A 17,876-nucleotide genomic window follows, 5' to 3' on the forward strand; every position below is an offset into this window, starting at 1 on the left:
TCACATCACCACCCCATGCAATCTTAAAGGGCAAGCTCACCGTTGCACACCATGTACACCAGCTCCCCTATGCACCAATATAGTATTCATGTACTTTTTTGCAAAAATATCAAAGCTTTCCATTAAATCTAGAGTCACTTGCTTTTGTCCTAAGCCATGTTTCCAGACGTTTCCATTAGTAATGTCTTTCTTCCTTACAGACTGTAGGTCATGACACAGGAAAGTTGACCAGCTGACCTCATTAGCACACACCATGCATCATCCACCTACCCATTGCATTTAAAAAATGTGCACCTGGGAATCAGTGATCATCCTCACTAAACATACAACATACAGATTTGCATAGTGTATGGCCATGTTTATACACATTACTAGTTGCGCTTTGTGCCATTGCTAATGGCATAAACAGAAGCAAACCCATCTTGCCATGTGAAAAAATGAGGGGCAAATGCTGCAAAATGCACAGAAAAATATAAAATCATGCCAAAATGTCCCATTAACCACATGTAGTGCAGCCAATTTAAAACAGGCTGCCTTATGCATGTCACAGGAAAAACTAGACAAAATGTGCACTCCTACTATGCTAGATGTCAGTGGGGCATGAAAGTGGAATTGTTGCACCACCACAAGGCTCCATTCACATCTGTGCATTTCCTTCCATTTCAGAAATGTGCCGCAGAAAAATAAAACCCACAGTACAAATGCACCAAGCGCCACTCAAAAAAATTCTGAAGCTTCTTTGGGGCAATTGCTGTGGGTAGGGCAGCCCATTCAGGTGGATGGGCTGCCCTGTGTGATGAGTGAAAATGCTCCAACACCTCCCCCCTCACTAAAAAAAAAAAAAGTGGGAATGCAAGTTTGATATGCAGAGTTGTGAACAAGACTTGACAGCTGAGAGTTTCTGTACACATCTGTTCTAAATTCCAAGCAACACATGTCTTCTCTGGTGTCAGCCACTATCAGGTCTGATTATTGAATGGATTGGAAAAGTACAGCCTTTTGAGTCTCCCAAACCTCCATCCATGCAGTCATGCAGGGAGAGCTCCTTTTCCTCCTCCACCTCCAAGGTAGTATGGATTACTTTCAGGAGTCCTCCAACCTCTTCTAGTGACATCTTGTACTTCGCAGCGACATACACTTAATTTTCCTCCTCCAAATCTGTTCCGTCTGGAGCAAGGGAAGCAGGTTCTTGGGAAGTGCCTGGGAGAGTGGACCCCCTGCCAGTATTAGGGAGACCCCTTGGGATTCTGAATATGGCTGCAGAGTCCTGGGTTCCCAAGGGACCCAGTTCTTTTAGGTTTGATCTAAAGGCTTGAAAGGTGGCACAGAGCTCATCCTTAATGTTTGTAACTAGATCACAACAAATGGATGAAGACTCCTCCCTGACTAAATCTGACATGCAATCTGCACAAAGCAATTTAGTCCAAGCTTTGCTAATTTTTCCCTTGCAGACAGGGCACCTTCTCTTGACTGGTTAAACAGCTTCTGCACAGCACAAGTAAAACACCCAGGTGCACTAGGTGGGGGGGAAAAAAAAAAAAAAAAAAAAAAAAAAAAAAAACACACTTTACTTTCCGGTGCCCAAGCAAGCCACCACCTTTTGCGGAGTCACCTAATGCTAGGCAGAAGTGCTAACCCACTAGCCACTGCACTATACATTCCCAGGGAGAGCTCTCACTGGAGGGAGGGGTGGTGGGGTGAAAACACCCACAGAAGATGGCCCAGATTAACAAAAGGTGTCCCTTACCTTGCCCCCTTATCCGCTGCATGGTCCTCCATAGCAGAGTGCACTGCAGTCGCGTGGTGAAAAAGCCGGTTCTGGATTCAAAAACACTGCACTGACCCAGAAACAGAAGTTTAATGCACCAGGTGACCCTGCCCTCTCCCCCTGCACTAGTGGCTGGAAATGGCACCACGCACCCAACCCAGAAGTGCTGCCTCTTTCTGTACACTGCACAGGATGTGGCTGAGGACTGTTCTCAGTCACCAGAACAATGGCAGCTGTTCAGCCTTGCACCGCCATCCCACGAAGCAGCCAGCAGGGGACCACAGCAAACCGCCTATCCTGCAAAAAAAAAAAAAAAAAACACACAGCACTTCCAGGCAGTATAGGCTCAGAAGGAGAGGGAGCCTGCAAGATCATCCAGCAAGAGACAAGTGGGAGGATCACTCCTAGTGAAAAAACTGACAGGTGAGAACCTTTCATCTTCCAGGAAAGTCCTGAGATAAAGCGCTCCCACCAGATGTGTTCCTCCAGCTGGTGGTAACAAACTGATGGAAGTGACGTGGAGGCCTCCTGATAAAGATTTTGATAAAGAGTTTCCTGTGGGAGGAGCCATGATCTCTCAGGTGCTGTCCTTTAAGGTTGAGAAAACTAGCATTCTAAATACCTAATTTGAGGTGTCTTCAGGCTGGTCACATTACTCAACTGTTTTACAGCTCTGATGGATTGCTTCTGCGAGATGGGCCACAATCTCCCTTTGACAGCTGGGAAGATCACATGGCCACTTGTCTCCTCCGCTCTATCGTAGCTGTATAGCAGCTGCAAATCATGTGACCAGCCTGAAGACAGCTCAAATTTAGTATTCAGAAAGCTAGTTTAAAACCTACTCAGTTTGCTATGCCAGCCTCTAATAGAGAGGCTGGCAGTGACCATTTTAGAGACAGAGGGAGATGACAGGCAGGAAGGAGGAGGGGGGTGAGGGGGGAGAGGAGAGCCAAGAGGACAGATACGTATGATGCAGGGACACACTCTGACCACGGTGATCAGCCCTGATTTTTATGGTCAGCACAGAGGGCATACAGGAAGTGGGTTCAGTGTTTTTTAGTTGAGGGGGCAGATTACACTGCACAGTGCTTGTGCAGTGTAATCTGCTTTAAGGGACCAGGATCTGTATTTTTTTGGGTTAAACACTTTAATGCTCACTCCCACAGAAAGACTCCAAACTGCTGCTCCTGTACATGCAGGCAGTGAGTGGGCTGGATGGGTCCACATGAGCTGTAGTACTTTGAATTCTGAAGTTAGTCCCTCAGAAGGGGGATCAGGGGATTGTCTGTACAGTATGGGAAGAAACCTAAGGAAACCCACAGAGCAAGCTAGAGGCCAGTCGTTAGAACTTTAAAGTTTTACTGGACTTTTTATAAAAGCAAACATTTTATGTCCTGTGCATATACAAAGGGCAATTAAAATAAATGGTCAAAGCTTTGGCTGTACTTCTCTTGAGTCACAGGAGAAAAAAAAAGTTACTTTTGTTCCCTACCCAGCTATCTGCTGGTGGGGCAGAGCAGTGCCAGGCTCAGGAAAAATGCAGATAAGGTTGCCAGGAAGAAATTCACTTCAAAGAATTGAGCGAGTAATCAGGTCATGTGATCAGAGTTTTTGGTCTTCAAGCTGACATGGGACAGCTGCAGCATCACACAGATGCTGCAGCATGGAGGTGTGTGCTTTTATTTATTTTTTTAAAGACCACACTTAAGGTAAACACAGGATTTAATACTATAAGGGTACTACAAAGGATGCCAAATCCAACCAGATGCCTGGCTAAAGTGTTGACAGCACAGGAGCCAATGAACACCCTTCCATCACCAAAGTCCTTGTTTCAACACCCAATACAAACGCTAAACTGTTAGCTTAGTCTTAAGTACAAGAAGCATGTGTATTTTGGGGTGTGCTTTGCTTTTTTCCCAGATCTGTATAGTAATTGAGTAAAAAAAACTGCTTCTGGGTTTTCAAAGGCAATTGGTGCACAAAGTGGATTTATATCCTCTATGGCAGTGACGGCAAAACCTTGGCACCCCAGATGTTTTGGAACTATATTTCCCATGATGGTCCTGCACTCTGCAGTGTAGTTGAGTATCATGGGACATTTAGTTCTAACACATCTTGGGTGCCAAGCTTCGCCATCTATGGCCATATTAAACCTTCCCATCTGCGCTAAAGCCAAACGACAGCTACAGCGTGGACCTACTTTGCCAGGAGGGTGTCAATAGATGTCCTCCTGTGCTTGAGCAGCCTGTGCGCCCCCTGCAGGGCACGCTCTGATCAGCAAGTCAGACTCAACTGATCGGAGTCCTGACCCTTACCATATGATCAGCTGTCAGCCATGCACAAACCAATGACAGCTGATAATTTAAACAGAAGAGGTAATCGGTCATTTTTCTCCTCACTCTATCAAAAAAAGCCGATCACTGGCAGCTGTCAGAGGGACATGAGTCCCGATCAAGGAGAGTAGCCATGGAGTCATCTGTGCACATCAGTGCCACCCCTCAGTGCATGTCAATGGAGAAAAATTACCCATTTGCAAAATTTTATAACTATAAAACATGGGCTTTTCGAAATTTTCCGTGTTTAGCATAAAAACCCAGTGGTGATTAAATACAACCAAAAAACCTGGAGAAAATTATAAAAAATTAATTTGAGTACAGTGTTGCATGACCACGCAATTGTCATTCAAAGTGACAGCGCTGAAAGCTGAAAACAGCCCTGGGCAGGAGGGTGCCCAGTAAGCAAGTGGTTAGATTTAAAAAATTGTGCATGGAGTGCAGCTTTAACAAAAATGTAGTATTATGAGGTCACTTTACATGTGAAATTGGTTTTACACTTTGTTTGAAAAGCTAAAAGGGAGGACTAATATTAAGCTATGAAAATGCATTTAATGTTAATACGCATCTTAAAGAAAGTTGCACAGAAAAAGGCTAACAAAAATACAGCTCTTATACATTCAAAATGCTGTCCATGGTTTTCATAGCATCAGCACTGACAAAGCATTACTAAACTCTGGACCCTGCATTCACTATATCTGGTCTCCCAACAGTATGCAACATGGAAATGCAATTTTAGTAACTATAAACTGCTAAATACCTTAGCAGTATATCTTGTGACTTCTATCAGTGCCCAATCAAGGTTAAAGCTCATAGGAGTTTTCTGACTGTTCTATGAGACTGCAAGAGCCCTGGCTGTCTTGACAGTGCTGATGGGAGCATGCACGTGATCAGCACAGGGTCAAAGAAAAAAACCTAGCAATACACACCAAATTGAGCATGTGCAGCCTGACTAGTCTGTTATCAGGAAATCAGGGGACAGTGGAAGGAAGCGAGGATCTAAGCATACAGGATCAAACAGCCTTTTTACACAAGGATTAACCCCTTAGGTTCCACAGCGAGTAGCACATATGCTTTACTGCATATACAGATGGATTTTACTGTTGAGGGTTTAGCAACTTAAAGACCCCTTTCACACTGGGGCGGTTTGCAGGCGGTATTGCGCTAAAAATACCGCCTGCAAACCGCCCCTAAACAGCCTCCGCTGTTTGTTCAGTGTGAAAGCCCAAGGGCTTTCACACTGAAGCGGTGCGCAGGCAGGACGGTGAAAAAAGTCCTGCAAACCGCTTTTGAGCGGTGAAGGAGCTGTGTATTCACCGCTTCTGCCCATTGAAATCAATGGGACAGCGCGGCTATACCACGGCAATACTGCGGCTATAGCTGCGCTGTACGAGGGATTTTAACCCTTTTACGGCCGCCAGCGGGGGTTAAAACCGCCCCGCTAACGGCCGAATACCGCTGCAAGGACGGTACAGCAGCGCTAAAAATAGCGCTGTTGTACCGCCGACGCCCCCACCGCCCCAGTGTGAAAGGGGCCTAAGACAACAGAGAAAAGGTTTTACTCCCATTAACACTTTTAGACTCTAAAATGGAAATTACTTTCGGCATTTAGGGCTCCGATGGGTGTTGACACCCATTCCGCATGCAGCCTGCTTGTTGCACAAGAATTTGCGTAAAGCTGCGCACAGGCAAATATGGAGGTAGTTGCACTGATCTGAACACACTGCCTGCATTCAAATGTTAAGTCCACCTCTATGGACCACCAGCTTGGGGCGGATGCATGCGCAACAGATGCAGCCTGCGCACTAGGGGTGTTAATGGCCATCTGGAAAAAAAAACCCTCAAATTCCCAAGCTACTCCTAAATAATTTATGGATCTCAAGGTAGAAGGAAACAACCTATATGCGTTTATATAAAACACCGAATGGGACACCTCAATAAAGATTGCATCATGGTCCAATGGGTGTGGTTAAAGCCACCCCAGCAATAAGATTCTAGAAGCACATTAAAAAAAGTTGTGATGAGAAAAACTTATTGATGGGAGGGTAATTGTTACATAGAGGAGAAACCCAAAGACAACAAAATTCTTTAACAGCTATGGAATTAGAGAACTTCAGAATCTGTACCACTGACTGCCACACCCATCTCACCAGTACGTGATCAACAACCACAATGCCATGACTGATCAGTAGATACAAACCACACAAGATATAGCAAGTCTTACTACAGTTAATTCTTTAAATCACAGAACTTCAGAAATCCTGGACATTGGTGTATGGTCAGGGTTTACCACATTCAGGTATGAGACAAAAAGGAACAATTAAGTTCACTGATTCTGTATCTTGTACAAAGCCCTTCTCCCTACTGAGTAAGGTGTCCATAGACCACAATACTGTCTGATCAGCCAATTACAGGGGAAATCATGAATTCTCACCTGGTCACAATTTTTTCCCCAAAACAGCTCTTCTAAATAGGATTGTAAATGGATATTACAACTACCATCTAATGCCCACTAAAAACAAATGTTAAGTCAGACATGCACCAGAAACCTCAAAAAAGGGGGATTACACCACTAAGATATTAACATAGTACAAATACACAATATTTCATACCAGAGACAATAGGCTCCATGCACACAAGACTTGCATCCATGTGAACCATTTTTAAGTCTTATTGGACTCACCCAGCAATAAGCAGCACTTTTCTAAAGATAAAATAACCCTTAGCCTGATCTGTCTTGAGACTTGGGTCTTTAGTTCACCACATACCTTACAACCTGTGAAGTCTTTAGATCTACCAAAAACAGCAGCCTGCCTGGAGGGAACAGATACACATCGATTGCTCCGGTAAATAAAAGATGATTGTACAGTACTGTAACATGTTTGGTGTGATCTAGGCTATATTCACATCAGCAATTAAAGCTAGTGTGAACTGTAGTGGCAGTTTTCTGCGGCTCTCAGCAGGTAGCCCATTCACCACAATTACAGGTTGCCAGCAGCTATTCTCCACTCTGTGCAACCAATAATTATCTGAGGTGATCACTGCTGGAGACACCTTGCTGCTACAATTTACACCAGCCCTAATCACTGGCGTGAATGTAGCCTTAGGTGTGGCCATCTAGCAAAGATTAGATCTCCGCTACATCTCAAACCAACAACTTAATGGTAAACCATTCCCCCCACCATTCAAAGTTTGGCTGCTTCAGTGATTCTCAACCATTTTGTCTCAGAGGAACCCTTGAAAATCTATGCAGGTCTCAGAACCCTTGCTAAAACTAATTCACTAGGGGGGTGCGGCAGTGGGCAGAATACCACCTTTAGACAGCTGAAAAGACCACTGGTGTCATGCCAGTGGATCTGCAAAGTGGTGTTGGCCCTGGAACCTACAGGCACCATCCAGAGGGAAAGAAAGGGATGGTCAGCACTCAAAATGACATCCGAAAATAGTGTTTTTTTTTTTAAATGCATGTACAAAGCTGTAAACCAGCCTGGTTTATAGCTTTGTAAATGAATTTATTAAAAAAACTATTGTGGATGTCATCTAGGGTGCAGACCATCCCTTTCCTTTATTCAAGTACGTTGGAGGCATCAGCAGCCTCAAGGTCTGAGCACCGAGCGGGGCTTTTATGTGGGAAGGATGCAGCACCTAGACACCTGTTTTCCCACCATCCAGTGGGAGGTCAGTCAGCTCCAGGAACCCCCAACAACCTCTGGAGAAACTCTGAGAATGGCTGTAGTAGAGTCAGCAGAAGCATCAGCCAGCACCGACAGCCAGCCACAGCCCATCCATATAATAGACCTCAATGGGAAGAAACAGCGCCCCCTCGTGTGCAAGTGAGAATCAGCCTGAAGTACTGGTACAGCTAATTGGCTATTAACAAGTCTATCAATACATCGACTAATTATTAATCATAACAGGAAAGGGGGCGGGGTGGAGAGATCAGTTAATCACCAACTCTAGGTCAGTTCCCTGCTGCTGAGGTGCCATTTCTCAGTAGCAGCGCAGGTGATGCGATGAGGGTCACACCCATCTATCTATCCATTGATCGATCGATGTGTAGGACTTACCTGTCTGTCGGTGACCCCTTCTCCTATCTCCTCCACGATGCCGGAGCATTCCATTCCCAAGGAGACGGGCAGGGATGGCAGGCGATCGTATACTCCTTGTCTGGCCATTAGGTCGGCGAAGTTGAGCCCGCAGGCTCGGACCCGGATCAGCACCTCCCCGGCTTTGGGTTTGGGGGCGCCCTTCTTGTTCTGCAGCTTCACCTTATCATAGCCGCCATGTCCGTTCAGGACCAGAGACTTGTAGGTGACTTCAGGCTGCGGAGGAGCCGCCTCCTCTCCCCCGCACTCCGCCGCCGCCGCCGCCGCCTCCTCCTCCTCGGCTGGCTTCTGCTCCAGCTCTTCTTTCTTGGGTTCGGCGGCCTGGCTCTCCTCCTGAGACGGCGGCTTCTCCTCTGACTGGGGAGTCTGGGCGGGGACCGCTTCTTCGCCGGCAGACATGGCTGACAGAAGAGGGGTTCGCTGTTACCTCAGAGACGGGCAAAGAGTACTGAAGCAAAGGCGGGGACTGTCCGGGCTCTCAGCTGAGACAAGAAGAGGAGGAGCGCACTCACTTGCTTTTATACCGCCCGCTTAAAGAGCCCTGACACTCATTGGCTAGAAGGGTACCACTAGAAAGGAGAGTGGGGGGCCCCCTAGTGTACATAGTGGAGGCTTCACACACTCTGAGGGTGCCAGTTAGGGCTCATTCACACTGTGTCCATTGCAGGCTTTATTTAGATGTGCCAAGAAAGCTTCCATTAAGGCTTCATGTCCACTAACCTCCCCTGCAGAAAAAACGATACACCGCAAAAACACGTACCGTGGTTTACACTCCTTTTTGCCACGTTTAGTGGTCTTTGCCCAAAACGTTCCTCTCGTGAACGTGGAAGAATTGCGGTTGCTCCTAAAATCCCCCTAAACTCTGCTAAAAGCCTATGTGTACATGATACATGGTTTTTATGGGGTTGCGTTTAGGGGCTTTGGCAAAAAAAACACCAAAAGCTCCGAAACGCGGCCATGGCATGGTCAAAATGTTCCTATCCTTAACGTGATTCTTCCACGTTCAGGAGAGGGTGGTTGAGGGAGGTTGAACACCCCCTAATCACGGCAGCTTCTAAACTCTTGTAAAAGCCTATGTGTACATGGACACATAGGGATCAATTCACTAAGAGTTAAACAACGGGCAATAAAATGCGGTAAAATAGCGCTTGCAGTAATTCAGTTTTGAAAGTGCAATCCACTAAGAATTTTGCGTTAGGTAACGTATGTGGTGTTCGTTTTTGAGCTGGTTGCTAAGGAGCAGGCGAGAAGCTGACCACTGCATCCTTACAGCTGATCATCAAGTGAACCAGGAAGTGCCAGTAAACGGCATTCCTTGGTTTACGATGACAGGGAGAGCCGATCGGCGGCTCTCCCTGTCAGAGGGGGGGTCTGTGCTGATAATCAGCACATTGATTATCAGCACAGCCCCATCAGATGTGCCACCACAGCTGCCAAAAAGGTGCCCATCACCTGCCAGTCAGTGCCCCATCAGAAACAGCTGTAGGTGCCAATTAGTGCCCACCACAGTGCTAATCAGTGCCCATCACAGTGCCAATCAGTGCCCTACAGTAACACCTGTCAGAACCTCATCAGTACCTCATCATCAGTGCTGCCCATCAGTGCCACCTGTTAGTGCTAATCAGTACCGCCTATTAGTGCCAATCAGTGCCACCTGTCAGTGCCCATCACAGTCGCTTGTCAGTGCCCATCAGTGCCGACTGTCAGTGCCCATCAGTGCCGACTGTCAGTGCCCATCAGTTCCACCTATCAGTGCCGCCTATCGGTGCCCATCAGTGCTGCATACCAGTGCCGCCTATCAGTGCCCATCAATTCTACATATCAGTGCCTCCTCATCAGTGCCACCTTATCAGTACCAACTCATCAGTGCCACCTCATCAATGCCCGTCAATGAAGGAGAAAACAAAATTTACAACCGAAACAAAGAAAAGCGCTTTTTTTTTTTTTCAAAAATGTCGTCTTTTTTTAGTTTGTTTAGCAAAAAATAAAAACCGCAGAGGTGATCAAATACCACCAAAAGAAAGCTCTATTTGTGGGAAGAAAATTATAAAAATTTAGTTTGGGTACAGTATTGCATAACCATGCAATTGTCATTCAAAGTGCGACAGCGCTGAAAGCTAAAAATTGTCCTGGGCAGGAAGGGGTGAAAGTGCCCGGTATTGAAGTGGCTAAAAGGATAGTTCACCTTTACAAAAAACCTGCCTATGCAGGTAAGGGATGTTTGTAGATTAACTTTTGCTAAACAAACTAAAAAAGGCTGACATTTTTGAAAAAAAAAACGCTTTTCTTCGTTTCGGTTGTAAATTTTGTTTTCTCCTTCACTGACGGGCACTGATGAGGTGGCACTGATGGGCACTGATGAGGAAGCACTGATATGTAGAATTGATGGGCACTGATAGGCGGCACTGGTATGCAGCACCGATGGGCACGCCAATGTACGTCGGCACGGGCAGGCATAAGGGCTTACCTGTACGTCCCTGCCTGCCGCGGGCGGGGGTCCCCGGTGCATGCGGCGGTCGGATTCATGGCCACCCCCTCGCGATCGCTCCTGGCGAATGACAAGCTTCCTCGGCTTCTGTAATGTAAACAGAAGCGGAGAAAGTGATGTCTTCGCTCCTCGTGAAGCCTTTTCGTTCCGGTTTCCGAGGAGAGAAGACATTAAGTAAGTTTGCACCAACAGTACACTTCCAGTAGAACACGCAGGCAAACTTTTCACCCCCCAGTCACCCCCCGATCACCCCCCTGTACGCCCTGTCACAGTGACACCAATAGCAGTTTAGGGTTCCCAAAAACGCAGTGTTAGCGGGATCAGCCCAGGTACCTGGTAGCACCTGCGTTTTGCCCCTCCGCCCAGCCCAGCCCACCCAAGTGCAGTATCGATTGATCACTGTCACTTACAAAACACTAAACACATAACTGCAGCGTTCGCAGAGTCAGGCCTGATCCCTGCAATCGCTAACAGTTTTTTGGTAGCGTTTTGATACAGTCAGGAGCTTTTTTACCTGTGAGTTTCACTACTGTACCACTAAATTTAGAGCCCAAAAGGGCAAATTGAAGGTACAGTAGTGAAGAGTAGGGATGAGCTTCGAGTTCGAGTCGAACTCATGTTCGACTCGAACATTGGCTGTTCGCAAGTTCGCCGAACAGCGAACAATTTGGGGTGTTCGCGGCAAATTCGAATGCCGCAGAACACCCTTTAAAAGTCTATGGGAGAAATCAAAAGTGCTAATTTTAAAGGCTTATATGCAAGATATTGTCATAAAAAGTGTTTGGGGACCCGGGTCCTGCCCCAGGGGACATGGATCAATGCAAAAAAAAGTTTTAAAAACGGCCGTTTTTTCAGGAGCAGTGATTTTAATAATGCTTAAAGTCAAACAATAAAAGTGTAATATCCCTTTAAATTTCGTACCTGGGGGGTGTCTATAGTATGCCTGTAAAGGGGCGCATGTTTCCCGTGTTTAGAACAGTCTGACAGCAAAATGACATTTCGAAGGAAAAAAAACATTTAAAACTACCCGCGGCTATTGCATTGCCGACAATACACATAGAAGTTCATTGATAAAAACGGCATGGGAATTCCCCACAGGGAAACCCCGAACCAAAATTCTTCTTTTGTTGTTGAGGTGCAAGAACCGCAGGGCTCTCGCATGGAGCAGAGAAGTACTAGCGCCGCTATTCCTTCTGGTGAACTGGCAAGCACCAGCGGCCTAGTACACCCTGGTCGTACATCCAGCACTGCAGTAACACTTGGTGACGTGGCGAGTCCCATAAGTGCAGTTCAAGCTGGCGAGGTGGCAAGTAGTGTCCTGCTGCCACCAAGAAGACGAACACATAGTGCCCTTCCTGCGGCATTCGCCAATCCTAATTGGGAACCCACCACTTCTGCAGCACCCACACTTCCCCCATTCACTGGCCAACCCAGCATTCAGGTGGAAACAGTTGATTTTACGTCACTTGATTTGTATTCGCTGTTTTTCACCGAAGATCTCTATAGATCTATTGTGGACCAAAGCAATTTGTATGCTGGTCAACACATCGCCACTATTCCCCAGTCCTCCCTTGCCGGAGATTGGAAACCAATTACAGTTTCCAAATTTAAGATCTTTCTGGGCCTATCCCTCCTCATTGGCATAACCAAAAAGAGTGAGTTGCGGTCATATTGGTCCACTGACCCAATTCACCATATACCCGTGTTCTCTGCTTCCATGGCCAGGGCACGATATGAGCAGATCATGCGGTTCGTGGAGACCCTGGATACAATCGGCTTTACAAAATTTGGCCCCCCGTAAACCACTTCAACCAACGTTTTGCAGACTTGTTTACTCCCCATCAAGTTGTCTGCGTTGATGAGTCCCTGATTAAGTTTTCTGTTCTGGCCGCTTGTCATTCAAACAGTACCTTCCCAGCAAGCATTCCAGATACGGGGTCAAGATGTATAAGCTTTTTTTTTTTTTTTTTTTTTTTTTGCACAAAGTTGTCACTAAATGATATATTGCTCAAAAATGCAATGGGCATATGTGGAATTACACCCCAAAATACATTCTGTTGCTTCTCCTGAGTACAGGTATACCACATGTGTGAGACTTTTTGGGAGCCTAGCCACGTACGGGACCCTGAAAACCAAGCACCACCTTCAGGGTTTCTAAGGGTGTAAATTTTTGATTTCACTCCTCACTGCCTATCACAGTTTCGGAGGCCATAGAATGCCCAGATGGCACAAACCCCCCCCCAAATGACCCCATTTTGGAAAGTAGACACCCCAAACTATTTGCTAAGAGGTATGGTGAGTATTTTGCAGACCTCGCTTTTTGTCACAAATTTTTTAAAAATTGAAAAAGAAAATACATTTTTCTTTTCTTTCTTCATTTTCAAAAACAAATGAGAGCTGCAAAATACTTACCATGCCAATGGTGGTTCCTGTTTCAGCTGTGGGTCCATCATGAAGGCAAGATGGCCCTCTTTCGTACTCTGGGGGACCTACCGCGACTCCTGAGCACTCTGGAGCTACCTCAGGTCTCCCTGCCGGATTGGCCCCTCCCGCCTACCATACCGGGTCTTCCATTCGACTCGCAATGGCAGAAGGCCGGCAAGTCGGCCTCTGATGCCGCCTGACGGGTGACTCTGCCATAGCCTCAGCTAATGGCTCACCTTTTGTTTCCACACCTGGGACTATTATGTTTTCTTTGCCCTGTTAATGGAGTACATACCCATACTTCCTTGATTTTTTTTAGACTAACATCTGTGATCACCTGTCTGGTGTCCCCACCATTCCTGTTGCCCTTATTAGGGAGCTCCCCCCTTTTTTTTCCCCCATGCTGCCCCAGTTTCACCACGTTTATACTGCTCGGGACAATTTTTCCTGAAAGGGTTTCTTTTTTTTTTTCTCCTTATATATATTTTTTTATTTTTTCCCGGACTGCTTAATAATATTTTTCTTTCCCGGATATTTGGACACACAGAGAGCTTCCTCCATACTGTGGGCGACCCTGGTCACTCCTGTTGGTATTTGGTATTTACTGTCTCCTTTCCTTGTACCCCAGCAACGTCCTGTTTCCCATTACTCTACTATTCTTCCCCTGGGCACGCCATCCTACAGTATGAGGGAACATTTGTTCCGCATTGTGCTATTGTGCCTTACTGTTTATGATAAGTTAACTGTGGTTATGTTGATGGTTATTCTTAGCTTTGCATTCATCACTACGCCCCCGTGGACCCAAGGACCAGGAGACACCCCGTGTGCTTCCCACGTACACCCCCCTTAGGACCGACAGTGCATGTACATGCACTGTAATTTTCTTAGTCAGTTTCTTGTTTTAGTAATGTTAAGATATTTACTTCATGGTATGCTACCGCCACCTTGTAGGCTGTTACTTCTTCTTCACTCTTTTTCTTTAGTAGTGGTGCCAGCTTGTTGCAAACCAAATCCTTTATCCTTCCCTGTTGTGGAGGTAGATCCCACCCACTCCCTCGACTCTCTCCTTTTCCTCTCCTCTCACTCTGTCTTCTCCCTCTACCTCACCTCCCCTTCCCTCTATTCCCACCACTCCCCGTCTGGGCAGGCCTTGATTTTCACACTATCCGCTTTGGAGATTTGTTGTCCACTCCCCCCAGTTCCATCACAATGTCCCTTGACCATGTAACCTTGTCTTCCTATAACTGTTGGGGCCTCAACACACCGGAGAAAAGGAGCCAGATATGATACCATTTTCACAAGGCCAGGACTCAAATTTTGCTCCTGCGGGAGACTCACTTTAGGGGCACGGCTATTCCGCTTCTCAATAACCCTTATTACCATCAATGGCACCACAGTACGAACCCGCTGGCTAAATCAAGGGGAGTGTCCATAGCCTTCCACAAATCTTCCCACCCAGAAGTTCTAGATTCCCGTTTCCTTTTCCTTAAATTGAAAACTAACGCTTCTATTTTTACAGTGGCTAACGTACAAGCCAAGACCAGGGGAGTTTCCTATCCGTGGTGCTGAACAAGCTGATCTCTTTTGGCGGTCCTTGCTTCATCCTGGGTGGGGACCTTAATGTAGCCCTTTCCCCGGCTGTGGACACTTCCTTGGGTAAGTCCTCTACACCACACTCCACTCTCACACACATCAAACTCACTCATACACTCAGCTCAACTCGTGGATGTCTGGCGAGTTCAACACCCGTTTGAGAGAGATTACAGCTGTTACTCTGTAGCCCACAATTCATACAGTGGTATTGACTTTTTTGATCTCCCAATCGCTGTTGGATGTCCCGTTCAAAGCTTCCTTAGTTAACATTCTGTGGTCTGACCACACCCCCATACACCTAAGTCTGGCCCACCCCCCTAAATCCTGTAGGTCAGTCTCTTGGCGTCTGAACGACAATTTATTAAAAGATGCCCCCTGCGTTGCTGCTGTCGAGCAGATGATTAAGGACTTTATTCGGGATCACCGGTCAGACAACACCAACCCCCTCACAAAATGGGAAGCCCTGAAGTGCGTACTTCGGGGAACCTTCATTCAACATGGAGTCCGCCTAAAGAAGGACAGATCTGCTGATATCGCCCGCTTGCTTTCCACAATCACTACTTTGGAACTCGCACATAAACAAACCCCAGACCCTACCACTTATGTTGATCTTTCCAACGCCCGACGAGATTTACTTGGCATATTAGATGCCCGTTCCCTCATAGCCAGAGACAGGGGCCGTAACCGACACTATACTTTAGCCAACAAGTGTGGGCAACACTTAGCGACAGTCCTTCACCCTTGCCCCCCGCCGCCGACCCATCCAACACATCTGCACCTCCAAGCAACAAAAGATTAGTAACACCCGGGGTATCTCGGATGCCTTCCAACACTATTATTCTCAGTTATATAACGTTCCCCCCGCGAACTAGACGGTCCCCCACAAATACACCACACCCTCCCAACATGCACGACTATATCACGGAGACGGCCCTACCACGGATAGATGCAAAATAATCTACCAACCTAGACGATCCCCTCACAGTGGTGGAATTCCTCACCACGATTAAAGGGTTGAAGTCCGGTAAATGTCCGGGACCCGATGGGTTATCCCCTAGGTTTTATAAATCATTTGCCCAATCCCTCGCCCCTTTGCTCTCTTGAGCATTTAACTTTATAGACGATTCTCATCTTCCCTCTAGTGCTCTTTTATCCGCCAGCATCTCAGTCATACCCAAACCAGGTAAGGACCCCTCCCAATGCAGTAGTTACCGACCGATCTCGCTCCTCAACATAGACGTTAAACTTTTTGCAAAACTTTTGGCTAACCGCTTCTCACCACTTTTACCTTCTATCATCCACACAAACCAAGTGGGGTTTGTCCCTGGGTGTGAAGCCAAGGACAACACCACCAAAACCATTCATCTTGTTTCTTACATTCAACGACATCACCTTAAAGTGGATGTAAACCCAATGTCATCCTTTCTAAACTACTGCCATAGGGGTTATGCAAAAAAAAAAAAGTTTGTAATTTTTCCTCAACTTGTGGCAAAATATAAAATATTCCATGGACTCAACAAGCCTCTCAGCAAATATCTTGGGGTGTCTACTTTCCAAAATGGGGTCATTTGGGGGGGGGGGGGGGGGTTGTGCCATCTTAGCATTTTATGGCCTTCAAAACTGTAATAGGTAGTGAGGAGTGAAATAAAAAATGTACGCCCTTAGAAATCCTGGCGGTGATTGGTATTCGGGGGCCCCGTACGCGGCTAGGCTCCCAAAAAGTCCCACACATGTGGTATCCCCATACTCAGGAGAAGCAGCAAAATGTATTTTGGGGTGCAATTCCGCATATAAACATGGCATGTGTGAGCAACATATTATTTAGTGACAACTTTTTGTAAAATTTTTTTTTTTTTTGTCATTATTCAATCACTTGGAACAAAAAAATAAAATATTCAATGGGCTCAACATGCCTCTCAGCAATTTTCTTGGGGTGTCTACTTTCCAAAATGGGGTCATTTGTGGGGTGGGGGTTGTACTGCCCTGCCATTTTAGCACCTCAAGAAATGATATAGGCAGTCATAAACTAAAAGCTGTGTAAATTCCAGAAAATGTACCCTAGTTTGCAGATGCTATAACTTTTGTGCAAACCAATAAATATACGCTTATTGACTTTTTTTTTAACCAAAGACATGTGGCTGAATACATTTTGGCCTAAATGTATGACTAAAATTGAGTTTATTGGATTTTTTTTATAACAAAAAGTAGAAAATATCATTTTTTTTCAAAATGTTCGGTCTTTTTCCATTTATAGCGCAAAAAATAAAAACCACAGAGGTGATCAAATACCATCAAAAGAAAGCTCTATTTGTGGGGAAAAAAAAGGACGCAAATTTTGTTTGGGTACAACATTGCATGACCGCGCAATTAGCACTTAAAGCGACGCAGTGCCAAATTGTAAAAAGTGCTCTGGTCAGGAAGGGGGTAAAACCCTCAGGGGCTGAAGTGGTTAAGGCTTCATGTCCACTAACCTCCCCTGCAGAAAAAAAGGATACACTGCAAAAACATGTATAAACTTGGTACCGTGGTTTACACCCGTTTTTGCCACATTTAGTGGTCCTTGCCCAAAACGTTCCTCTCGTGAACGTGGAAGAATCGCGGTTGCTCCTAAAATCCCCCTAAACTCTGCTAAAAGCCTATGTGTACATGGACACATAGGTTTTTATGGGGTTGCGTTTAGGGGCTTTGGCAAAAAAACACCAAAAGCTCCTAAACGCGGCCATGGCATGGTCAAAATGTTCCTATCCTTAACATGATTCTTCCGCGTTCAGGAGAGGGTGGTTGAGGGAGGTTGAACATCCCCTAATCACAGCAGCTTCTAAACTCTTGTAAAAGCCTATGTGTACATGGACACATAGGGGTCAATTCACTAAGAGTTAAATAACGGGCAATAAAATGCGGTAAAATAGCGCTTGCAATAATTCAGTTTTGAAAGTGCAATCCACTAAGAATTTTGCGTTAGATAACGTATGCGGTGTTCGTTTTTGAGCTGGTTGCTAAGGAGCAGGCGAGAAGCTGACCACTGCGTCCTTACAGCTGATCATCATGTGAACCAGGAAGTGCCAGTAAACGGCATTCCTTGGTTTACGATGACAGGGAGAGCCGATTGGCCGCTCTCCCTGTCAGAGGGGGGGTCTGTGCTGATAATCAGCACATTGATTATC

At 46.1% G+C, this 17,876-nt stretch overlaps 1 protein-coding gene across 1 annotated transcript in view; it reads right to left on the reverse strand.

The window, feature by feature from the left end:
- Positions 1–8,713, reverse strand: part of VAT1 (vesicle amine transport 1) — a 164,059-nt gene extending 155,346 nt beyond the window's left edge. Inside the window, exon 1 of the mRNA XM_073608367.1 lies at positions 8,169–8,713. Within this exon, the coding sequence (XP_073464468.1) occupies positions 8,169–8,606 (438 nt within the window). The 5' untranslated portion in view covers positions 8,607–8,713. The remainder of the gene's footprint in view (positions 1–8,168) is intronic.
- Positions 8,714–17,876: the final 9,163 nt, after the last annotated feature.

This window comes from Aquarana catesbeiana, linkage group LG12 (assembly GCF_042186555.1).
Source record: "Aquarana catesbeiana isolate 2022-GZ linkage group LG12, ASM4218655v1, whole genome shotgun sequence".
NCBI lineage: Eukaryota > Metazoa > Chordata > Amphibia > Anura > Ranidae > Aquarana > Aquarana catesbeiana.